The sequence below is a fragment of the Arachis duranensis genome, chromosome 2 (assembly GCF_000817695.3).
Source record: "Arachis duranensis cultivar V14167 chromosome 2, aradu.V14167.gnm2.J7QH, whole genome shotgun sequence".
Lineage (NCBI taxonomy): Eukaryota > Viridiplantae > Streptophyta > Magnoliopsida > Fabales > Fabaceae > Arachis > Arachis duranensis.
The window spans coordinates 84,817,284-84,829,417 of record NC_029773.3 but is presented as its reverse complement, the minus strand read 5'-3'; the positions used below and the strand labels follow the sequence as shown (position 1 = coordinate 84,829,417).

General features: G+C 31.5%; 1 protein-coding gene across 1 annotated transcript; it reads left to right on the top strand.

Annotated features, from left to right (window-relative positions):
- Nucleotides 1–2,688: 2,688 nt before the first annotated feature.
- LOC107475458 (leucine-rich repeat receptor-like protein kinase PXC2) lies at nucleotides 2,689–7,056 on the top strand. Its single transcript, XM_016095091.3, has 2 exons — nucleotides 2,689–4,823; nucleotides 5,313–7,056. Exons 1-2 carry the CDS (start codon nucleotides 3,385–3,387, stop codon nucleotides 6,772–6,774), a joined length of 2,901 nt encoding a protein of 966 aa, XP_015950577.1. The 5' UTR covers nucleotides 2,689–3,384; the 3' UTR covers nucleotides 6,775–7,056.
- Nucleotides 7,057–12,134: the final 5,078 nt, after the last annotated feature.

The window sequence follows — 12,134 nt, the reverse complement described above, 5'->3', positions numbered from 1 at the left end:
TATCTTGTGTTTCTTGAACATAAATACTTTTTAGTCCTGTTTATTCCCTGAAAGTGATAACACATTAGTAGAATATAGTTGATAAAATCATTGTTAAAGAATAAACTCCTAAACTTAGATGAATGACGGAACATGTATAAACCAGGAATGCATGGTTTATTCAGTTTGCTGCAACCAGGAATGCAATGGTTTATTCAGTTTGTTGTTCCTATTATCTGCTATTCAAGTTGTGAACTCTTGCTTTATCACCATACGAAAGAACACTTTCTAACAGATTAAAAACATTAACATCGTCTAATTCACTTCCTCACTACTGTAAGGCCTCTTTGATGATACTAGTTATGGTCGCCAGAGAAGGGAAAAAATACATCGCACAGAATTCGCTAAGAAATATTATCAGCTGTAAGTCGAATCTCTTCCAATTGGAGAAAGCCTAAATTCCAATAGATTACATCATACCAATGCCCTGTGGCGATAAAAAAGAAAATAGTAATCCTCTGCTGATCAAATTGTTAGATATCCAGTTCTGTTTAATATAGGCTCAAATTAAAAGCTCGTAAATAGTCACCCAAATGGTTCCATTACAGAGCAAAACTGCTATTTGCACGGTTTCAACCAAAAAGTTTTATCTTAATTTGATGCACAAATGATATAGCACGTTAAATACATTTATCTGATTAAATTTTCTCTTTTTGATGATTATTCATGCTATATATTTTAGAGAAACTTATTTTGCTGGAAATATTTTATAAAATGATCAAAATTTTTTATGTAAGATGACCGTTCACTTAATTAGTGTTAGAAGTAGTTAATTTTGCTAAATTAAAATGCATATTTAGATATTGGGTGTAAAATATGTACACCATAGTAAATTGATCTAGCTTGAAGCAGATTATTATGACATAACAAATTTAAACAAAATATTCTGTTATCCGGTTTGGGTGGCATCATTTTGTTTGTTTGGTGGGTGCTCTTCTTTTCATGCATGTTCTTCTCTACCAAGACAATAAGCACATTCCATGACATCAATTTGCTCTGATTTCAATTTTGATATGACGCAGATAACACTGCACAATACTGTGATTCTCTGAATGAAGCAACCGGATTCTCTTCTGCATGCCAATAGCAAAAATGAATCCCATGAGAAGCAGTTACGTTACGTCCTCTCCAACTGTTTATAAGTTAATACTTCATCATTCTCTTATTTTCTTCTTAATGATTTAACATGTTTAAACTAAATTGTTATTTAACTATTCTCAACTATTAAATACAACATATTGAGTACGATGGCTTGTGATTGTGTGCAGTTTCTGAAAACTTCAAGACCACAACAACTTTGGTCCGTGAGGGAGTTTCATATTCTACTGTTCAATGAGTAGTTCCCACAATATGACAAGATATTTATGTTTGGACCGAGTGAAGAAATAATCATATTTCATCAGAATTTCTGTTACAAACAAGTCTTATCCAATGATTTATCATTTATAAGTTTCTCGCTTTAGAAAATCCAAAATACTTTTTTCTAATAATTTATCTTGCTTTAATTTGTATGAATTATCGGTATAAAATATTTGATGCAAGTATTTAATTATGAAAATTTGTTTAACATTTTTCAAAAAAGCTATAAAACACCTACATTGACAAAAATACAATACACATGATACGAGATAATCAGATATCCGAATTTTAAATTTGTGTAAGAGATAAGAATACAACATATACATAAAATATTAAATAATATTTTAATTATTTTAATAAATAATAATAATATATATTATTTCTAAACTTATTAAAAAAAAAAGTTAAGAATAAGGCGCTGACACCTGATGGTGTCTAAAAATGTGTCCGAAAAAATAAGTTTTTCTATTAAAATATAGTTGAATACGAAAAATAGGTGTTTTCTTGGAAATGTGTTCAATAATATACGGAGACAAAATGGCCGCTGCTTCATAGAAAAAAAAAAGTAAAAAGTATTACGTATTATCACATAATAGATCTATTTTATATATCAAAGCATGCATAATAATCTATCATGTGACATTGTGACCATATATAATAGAAGATAATTTATCCTCTAGTTTTCAGAAAATACTAGAATCATCGAGAATACTGTTAACTATACATTATTAGTGTATATAATTTAACTATCTACTATTTATTTATTTGGTTTAGGAACTACCTAATAACTTTAAAACCTTTTGCACAAACATTTAATCAAATTACATCAAGTAACTCCTTTACATTAGCGGTGTATAATAATTAAACTCACTTATAAAAACATTTCTTATCAACTATTTTCATGCTATATAAGGTAAACTACATTAAGAAAAACATAACGTAAGTAAGAAGTTTATGAATTTGAAAAAGAAAAAAAAAAGTTTTCCTCCTCCAAAAATGGACAATACAATCAAGCATGTGAGTGAGATCTGAACGACGTAAGATGGAAAAAGGTGTGTATGTCCCAAAACTAAAGCACCAACCTAGATTCATGTTTGACCCAATAAGCCATGCGCCACACCATGCACAAAAAACATCATAGGCCATATAGCATTTAACATTATAATGTTACTTAGAAAAACAAAAAGCTTCACTCTCACACTATCTCTCATCTCATTCATTGTGTCTTTCTTTTGCCGTTGGAAGCTTTAAATGCCTCACTTTAATGCCTTACTTTAATGCTCTTCTCTACCCTCTATCACTATGCTTCCCTTCCCTCCATAGTTTCCTTTATTCATTAGTATCTTATATAGTCTCTTCCCTCTTTCAGTGTCAAATCAAAATTCTTCTTTTGAATTCCAAATTCACCTCAAATCATACTTCATTGTCACTATTTCATACATATATCTATATGGATCCTTCACTCTTAGCAGTTCCTACCGTTTTGCTGTTTTGTGTCCACAAACTGTTTGTAATTCTTCCTCTATGAACATAATTTGTGTCATTCTCATTTCTCAACTCTGCTAGCTTTTCTGCAAAACTTCAAATTCTCTTGGAAGGACTGCATTTGAAAAAGTCGAAAGTAAAGTGAGTTTATTGAAGTTGCTTTACTTTGTTCTCTTCTTTTGTTTTTCTCACCCTCACATGATCATTGTCTAGTCCAATCCTTTGTTTGCATTCTTCCCCTTTTTGTTATATCCACTGAGATTTGGATTCTTGTTATCTCTATTCAGTGTCTTTTCCATCTTTGTTCCTTTCTCTCTCTCACACTCATACATTACTTTTACTTGCATTTGAAACTTTCATATATTGATGTGCAACAAAGTGGTGTTGGTGTTTTTTGGTTCATATGTGATTTGCTTTGTTGGGACCCTCCAACTTCTCTTTCCAATTCAAGCAGCTATGAAATGACATTGTTCTTGTTAGAGGATATCTTTCTGCAAATTCATGATGCAAGTGCTGTTATTCTTCCTGTCCCATTTTCTAGTTCTCTTTGGTCAAGTGATCTCAACAGACACAGTTTTCAATGATGATGTTCTGGGGTTGATTGTGTTCAAAGCTGCTCTACAAGACCCAAATGGGAAACTCACTTCTTGGAATGAAGATGATAACAATCCTTGCAATTGGGTTGGTGTGAAATGTGACCCTTCAACTAATAGGGTAAATGCCCTTGTTCTTGATGGATTCTCTCTTTCTGGCCACATTGATAGAGGCCTATTGAGATTGCAGAACCTTCAGATTTTGTCACTTGCTAGGAACAACTTCACAGGGAGCATAAACCCTGATCTTACCAGCCTTGGGAATTTGCAAGTTCTTGATTTCAGTGAGAACAATCTATATGGACCAATCCCAAATGGTTTTTTCCAACAATGCTGGTCTCTGAGATCAGTTTCATTTGCAAATAACAACCTTTCAGGTAAAGTTCCTGAGTCTTTGAGTTCATGCACTTCATTGGAAACTCTAAACTTTTCCTCTAATCAGCTACATGGTGAATTGCCATCTGGGATATGGTATCTGAAGGGTCTGCAATCATTTGATTTTTCAAGTAACCTGCTAGAAGGAGAGATTCCTGAAGGAATTCAGAATCTGTATGATTTGAAGGAGTTAAGGCTTGGCAAGAACCGACTCTCCGGCCGGCTTCCGGAGGACATTGGAGGCTGCTTGCTGTTAAAGTTTATTGATTTCAGTAATAATTTTCTCTCTGGGAAAATTCCTGAGTCAATGCAAAGGCTCACCTCATGCACATCACTCAGTTTGCAGGGGAATTCGTTCACCGATCACATTCCGAATTGGATTGGAGAATTGAAGAGTTTGGAGATATTGGACCTTTCTAACAACAGATTTTCTGGTTGGATTCCAAAATCAATTGGAAATGTTGATTCACTGAGTGTGTTGAATTTATCCAGGAATGAGATCACTGGGAACATACCAGATTCAATGATAAACTGCAACAAGCTTTTGGTTCTTGACATTAGTCACAATCACATGGCAGGGATCCTTCCTTCATGGATATTCAAGATGGGGTTGCAAAGTATCTCACTTTCTGAAAACAACTTGAGAAAATCCATACCTGTTTCTTATCATGGTCTTCAGATTTTGGATTTGTCATCAAATGCATTTTCTGGCAAAATTCCATTCAGCATTGGAGGACTCAGTAGCTTGCAAGTGTTGAATTTGTCAACCAATAACATCTCTGGCACTATTCCAGTAAGCATAGGAGAACTCAAATCTTTGTACATTCTTGACTTGAGTGGGAACAAGCTCAATGGAAGCATTCCTAATGAAATAGAAGGTGCAGTTTCTCTCAGTGAACTGAGGCTACAAAAGAACTTGTTGAGTGGAAGAATTCCAAGACAAATTGAGAAGTGTTCATCCTTAACATCCTTGTAAGCTCTCTATTCATAGCTTCCATCTTTCATGCTTTATTATTGTTAGAGATATAACTATTCATGTGTCTCTTCTTATCAGCTTAAGTTTTTGAGAGGAGTAGTATCATGACATGCTATCGATCTTTATTGAACTCCAAAAAGAGAGAATTTCAGCATAAGACCAATAAAAAAAAGTCTATGCAAAAATTCACGCAAATCCAAAAGGAGAATCTTGTATGAAGGGATGTGTTAGAGATATAACCATTCATGTGACTCTTTCTATCTAGCTTAAGTTTTTTTGAAAGAAATGGTTTCATGACAATTATTTATTTTTTAATGTGGGTGATTTACTTATAAAAGATTGAAATGCTAACAATTTAGAACTAAGCAAGCTTCCTGTACTTAAAAGATGTTATTCATTTGACGAATTCTCCCAACAAAACTTCACTTGATTTTGTTGAAAATAGTAGTGAAGATTTAAACAGTTATTGATTGTCAATGCTGCAGGAATCTTTCGCACAACAAGCTTATTGGTTCAATCCCGGCACCAATTGCAAATCTAACCAATCTTCAGTATTTAGATTTGTCATGGAATGAACTCTCTGGAAGCTTACCAAAGGAGCTAACAAATCTTTCCCAAATTTCATCATTCAATGTTTCTCACAATCATCTTCAAGGAGAGTTACCAGTTGGTGGTTTCTTTGATACCATATCTCCCTCTTCTATCTCTGGTAATCCATTGTTATGTGGTTCTGTCTTCAATCACTCCTGCACCATTGACCATCAAAAACCAATTGTCCTGAATCCGAATTCTTCTTACTCCAACTCAGGAGCATCCTCACAAAATCGCCATCATAAAATCATCCTCAGTATATCTGCACTTATAGCTATTGGTGCAGCTGTTTTCATTGCCATTGGTGTGGTGGTAGTTACTGTCCTAAACATCCATGTGAGGTCCTCAACTTCGCATTCCCCGGCTCAATTTGCATTATCCGGTGGTGGCGACGAAGACTATAGTGGTTCGCCCGCGAAGGATCCAAACTATGGCAAGCTAGTTATGTTTTCTGGCCATGCAGAGTTTGCTGATGGGGCTAATAATCTTCTAAACAAAGACAGCGAAATCGGCCGTGGTGGATTCGGAGTTGTTTATTGCACTGTCCTTCGCGACGGCCGTTCTGTTGCAATCAAGAAGCTTACAATCTCTGGTTTGATAAAGTCACAGGAAGATTTTGAGAAGGAAGTTAAGATCCTAGGGGAGATCAAGCACCAGAATCTTGTAGCACTTGAAGGTTATTATTGGACTTCATCATTGCAGCTTCTTATTTATGAGTATTTATCCAGAGGGAGTTTGCATAAGCTTCTACATGATGAAAATAGCAAGAAAGTTGTGCTTTCTTGGCAACAAAGATTCAAGATTATTCTTGGCATGGCTAGAGGTTTGACCTATTTGCACAAACTCAACATGATCCACTACAATCTAAAATCAAACAATGTTCTAATAGATTGTTCTTATGAGCCTAGAATTGGAGACTTTGGCCTTGTGAGGCTATTGCCAATGCTAGATCATTATGTCTTGAGCAGCAAGATACAGAGTGCACTTGGATACATGGCTCCGGAATTCGCCTGCCGGACGGTTAGGATCACGGAGAAGTGCGACGTGTACGGCTTCGGAGTCCTTGTTCTTGAGGTGGTGACAGGGAGAAAGCCTGTGGAGTACATGGAGGATGATGTGGTTGTGCTTTGTGACATGGTGAGAGGTGCATTGGAAGGAGACAAGTTAGAGCAGTGTGTTGATGAGAGGCTTTTTGGTAATTTTGCAGCAGAGGAAGCAGTTCCTCTGTTGAAATTAGGGTTGGTTTGTGCTTCACAAGTCCCATCAAACCGTCCAGATATGGCTGAGGTTGTCAACATTCTTGAAATGATCCAATGCCCTTCAGAAGGACAAGAAGAAATACAAATAAGTTCTTGAAAAATAGTGTTTTTTATACTCATTTTTTTTTTCGCACATTGAGCCGATTCATTCTCTTTTACTAATCTAGCCGTTTAGGTGACGAGGGAGTGAGTCGGTTCATTGTAAAAAAAATAGAATGAGTATAGAAAACATTTATCGTTTTAAATCATAAAGATTGGGAAACAACATATAGTACTTGCTTCAAAGCTGCTATACAATGCAAGGAATATTCATAGCTATGTTTGTTCTGTTTAAATGAAGCGTATGGAAATATTTAAATCCAAACAAGTTATGAGTCAAGTTTAACAAGTTTTCTTGTTGATTTTTATTTTATTTTTTATTTAATTTTAAAATGTTATGTTGATATCAGTGTTTTGATTATTAGATTTTTCTTCATGATTTTAGCGGATAATACATTGGTGTCACTATCATAATATTTCCCTAGAAAGCTTAATTGCTTTTTCGGAATTTAATTTAAATATTTTAAACTGCACTTTTATGATTTCTGTTAATAGTGGAAAACAGTGTTTGAATCATGTTGGCAGGAACCACATCGTAGTGTAATTAATGCACACTACTAAATATTATCAACATACTTAGTTTGTCAAGGTTCAATCAATAATTAGATATTCAATTTTGGTCTATTGATGTGATCGATTAGATTCTCCTCAGTTTATTTAGAGGGAAGTTACTAATATTTTTATGGTTTAATAGATTTACAATAGAGTAATGTTATATGTACATCAAAATTAGTCACTAAAGTGAATTATTGGTATAAAATACATATTGAAATATAAATATATGTTGAAAATAAATTAAACTACACATGTATATTTATACACAAATATATTGATACTAATTTTAGTAGCTAATTTTAATATACAAATAGCATTTTTATTTACAATATATACGAACATGGTAGATCATAGCATGATGCATGCATTTGTTGTTAATATTGGTTATACATGATCATTAGAGCTTTTATTTAAAAATTATTTAATATGAAAAAAAATTATTTACTTTAAGAAAATAATTTATTTTTATTTAAAATTTAATTTTATAATTTAGAATGACTATAATATATTAATAATATAAAATTTAAATTTAAAAAGTGTGAGAATAAATTTAAAAATTAAACTGTTTTTAGTCTGATTTACAAATGAAAAAAAAATAAGAATTGAAATTTTTAAAGAATTTTAAATTATTCATTTTTAGTTATTTCAAAAAAGAAAAAAAAATTCAACTCTACAGTGAATTCTAATTTTTAGCATTTTAAATAAGGTCTAAAACTGTGTTTGTTTTCAGGGACGAGACATTGAGACAGGGACACAGAGACACAAAATTGTGTTTGGCAGATGAGACATGGACAAAGATACTAACAAGAGATACAACTTATTTTTTATTTTTTCTTTCATTATTCTTGTTAATTTTTTATAATTATATTTTTTATTATTATATTTTTCTTCTCAAATTTTTTGAATGAAAGAAAATAAGAATAAATTAGATTTTCATAATTTGTTCTAGTTTATCACCAAACAGAAGATAAGAACACAAAATTTTATATCTCTATTCTTTGTGTCTTGTTCTCAGTGTCTTGCCTTATCCTCTTCTTATAAATAAAGACTAAAACTAAGACTGGAGGACTAAAATTCAGTATTCAGTATTGTGTATTGTGTTTGGTGATTGAGATTGGAACGAAAATTTTAATTTCAAATACAAAATTTTAGTCTTTTCAGTATCCAGAACATAGAGACACATAAGACTAAAATTTTTAGAGACGGAGATTAAAACTTTAATAACATTTCTTTTTAAAAATATTCTCGTTTAATTTTCAAATTTTAAATCTACTCTTCAATCTTTATATTTATCTTAAAGTAAATATAATATTAAAACATAAATCAATCTATTATATTTTATATTTTTATACCAAAAATAATACAAAAACTTAATTTAATCTTTATCTATCTGTTTTTGTCTTCCAAGTTTAATCTCTAGTTTCAATCTTCCTTTCAATGCAGCCTAAATATAATATACCTAGCTAGCTATGAATTATTAGTTAACCAATATTAATTTACATTATGAATTATGATCCGTCTAACAGAAATACATATCAATCGTCCTGGTAATTATCCATCCATGTGTTGATAGGGGTACGGTATGAATAACATAGCAAATAAATATCATAAACAAATAGCTTTTTGAGATCCAAAATGAAACGTGGGGAACAAAGCATGGCTATGGGGCATAGTAATTAGAACAAAGTATGAGCCACCACTACAAATAATGTAACAAATGGAAATGAAGGAAAAAAGAAAGTGATGAAAGAGGAAAAGCACTCCCTTGCTTTATTGAGACTCCAAAGGAAGAAATTCAAATTTTATTTGAAACAATTTGTGTAACATTAATTAAAATTTAAATACTTTAGTTATATATTTTTATCAACAAAATTATTTGTTTAGCTATGTTCTACACTCGTCTGCTTACCAAAATGACTATGCTTTTAAATTCAATACGAAATGCTTTTACAAAATTTACATTCTTAAATTAAAATACATAAATAATTTTATATTTAATATATTTTTAACAAAATATGACTCACTATAAAAATATATAAGTCCACTAGAGAACTAATAAAAAATCAGCTAACTTCATCTAATAATTAATTATTGAATCACAGCCAAACAAACTTACTTATTCATTATTTTTTGAAAATTATCCTTTTTTTTTCTTATTCCTTTTAACATCATAGTTTTTTATTTCAAAATTTTCTTTCTAATTATGAACGGGTTGTTTAAATTAATTAGCTGAATTAATATTAATTCTTTGGACTTTTTCAAAAATATACTAATTTACTTGCCTTGATTGCCCTGTCAGGTTGTGCTAGTATAAACTCAATGATTAACGCTTGGATGTGAAGGTAATATGCTGTCTCAAATCTCAACGCTAAAAGAAGAAAAAAAAAATGGCTATAGGACTAGTACAACAACATTATTAGTATCAAATACTATATGGTTCTTGGACATCATAAAAGCACATCAAGAAGAGTCATCCTTAGTCATGTTTCCAACTATATTATGTGCACTGCTGTTTCAGATTGCTGTCTAATTGAAAAAAGGGGGAACACAATACTACTACAGCATACACTTTATAATAATATAATATAATGTAATGTGTCACACACTTTAATAATAGGATATAATGTTGGGAGCACGTTATTATATATTGTTTTACGTTCACGCTACCCTACATAATAAAAGATGTACAACATTATTATTCAGAATTAATCTACACGTAACAAATTATATTATGAAAACAACAAACTTCATTTTAAAAGTCCACACAGAAAAATTTTGCCATAAATTATTTAAAATTTTATCGCATGTTGTAGGACAATGTTTTGCACATTTATTTGTTATAGTTTAGACAATGTAATATATAGGGTTTTTTATTTAATGTGAAAAATTTGTTAGTTTATTTTTTTTTTTTAAATATCTTATGACAAATAATCACTTATTTTTTCTCATAATTAAAAAAAAAAACGGTTTATAGCAAACTTTTGCGTGAGAGAGTGTAATAAAACATTATTGTTTAGAAGAACAAAGCATTATGCAATGATTAATATGAAGTTGGTCTCCCACCTCTGAGGTTCACTTTGTGGAGACACAATGATACTGAAGGCATAGCTTCAATAAGCACGAAAATGGAAAACGATACATCAAAAGATTGAACAAAAGCTACTCTTTGGAACATCATTATATTAATTTTTGGGTGCCCTATGCTTTTAATTAGTCTACCCCATGCGTATATGTGTGACAAAGGAGAGCCCGAGAATATATGAGATACTGCATATGTATATATAATAGTCTTTCAATTGAAATATTAATATTTATATCTGTTGCGAACATGTTAAAACAATGCATCGGAATATGTAAGAAAGTATAGTTGGTTGTCATAAATATGTTAATAGCTTTGGATAAATTTCAAATGTTATTTCACGCTAGTAGTTAATTTCAAAGTTAATATGCATTCAAAATTCGATTATTTATTTTTACGATCACTTATATGTTATATCTACTTCGATCTATCTATCCATCTACTTATATCGGAATTGTGATTGGGCATTAACTGTCTTGACAAAACTGGAAAAAAGAAAATGAAGAAATGAGCAATTATAAAGAGGAGGCATGTCTGAGTCAGAGATAAAATTATGACTAAACTTCTCCCACAACTACTGATTAAAAGTTTTTTGCAAAGTTCATAAACGGCTTATTAATCCAAAAATATAAAGGGTCACTTGAATTTGTTGGACCCACTAAGGAGGTAACCTGTAAAGTAAAACTCCCATCTTTCATGAGAATCCATCCAATTTTTTATATATGTGTGTTCAAACTATATCATAAAACCTAAATTGAATCAAATAGAAGTGACTCGGATCGCGTTCCATTTGTGAGAATTAAATCATTTGATAAAAATGTCAAAAAATTTCTAGCTAATGGGTTTGTGAAACGAAAAAGAGTATCGTCAAATATTCAATATTTAATCAAGTGGAAGGGACACCCAATAATTAAAGATAGTGAAAAAGCTAGTAAGGATTTGTGGTAATTCTAAGAACTTTTAGAATACTGTCATGAACAAAATGTGATGAGAACATCTACACTATACGTAAGGGAGAATGTCATGGTAAATTTTAAAATGTTATTTTTAATGGCGTTTGGATAAAAAGTTAGATAAATTTTAGAGTGTTTGGGATTGTTCACTACAAAAAATATTAAATACTGTCAAATTTAGCATTGGATTTAACGTCGAATTTAGTGTCGGATTTATTGCTGGCGAATTTGGTAATATATTTGTCAGGTAAAAGAATAACCGTGTGAGAGAAAAAAGATTCATTGACGCGAGCATTACCACTCCCTCTCTAACCCTCTCATCTCTCCCTCAACATTTTCTTTGATGGCCTACTCTCCTTCTTCGTTTCTTTGTGTTGTTTCCACCGAACCGCTGCTGCTTTCTTCTGGTAGCATTCCCTTCTCCTGCTTCTTAAGTTTGGTTTTAGCTTGGTATTATGAATTTCTGAATGACCATTGATATTGGATGGTGTTGGAAGTTGAGTAAATACCCATAATAGTAGGTGTGTTCATAAAAAAAATCAAAATGTGGTTAACCGATTAAAAAACTATAATCACACTTTGATTAACCAATTTAATAAAACAATTTTAAAAACCATATCCATAATTTTTTAAATTGGTTAACTAAAACCAAATTAAAAAAAACCAATTTTTAACAGGTTAACCAAAACCAAAACCAAATTAAAATCAAAACTTAATTTTAAAATCAAATTACTCTCTCTCTCTCTCTCTCTCTCTCTCTCTCTCTCTCTC

Excerpts from the sequence above, each read along its gene's own strand:
- LOC107475458 (XM_016095091.3), top strand. The coding sequence starts at position 3,385 with ATGATGCAAGTGCTGTTATTCTTCCTGTCCCATTTTCTAGTTCTCTTT. Across the intron at positions 4,824-5,312 it reads TGTTCATCCTTAACATCCTT|GAATCTTTCGCACAACAAGC; the intron begins GTAAGCTCTCTA and ends TCAATGCTGCAG.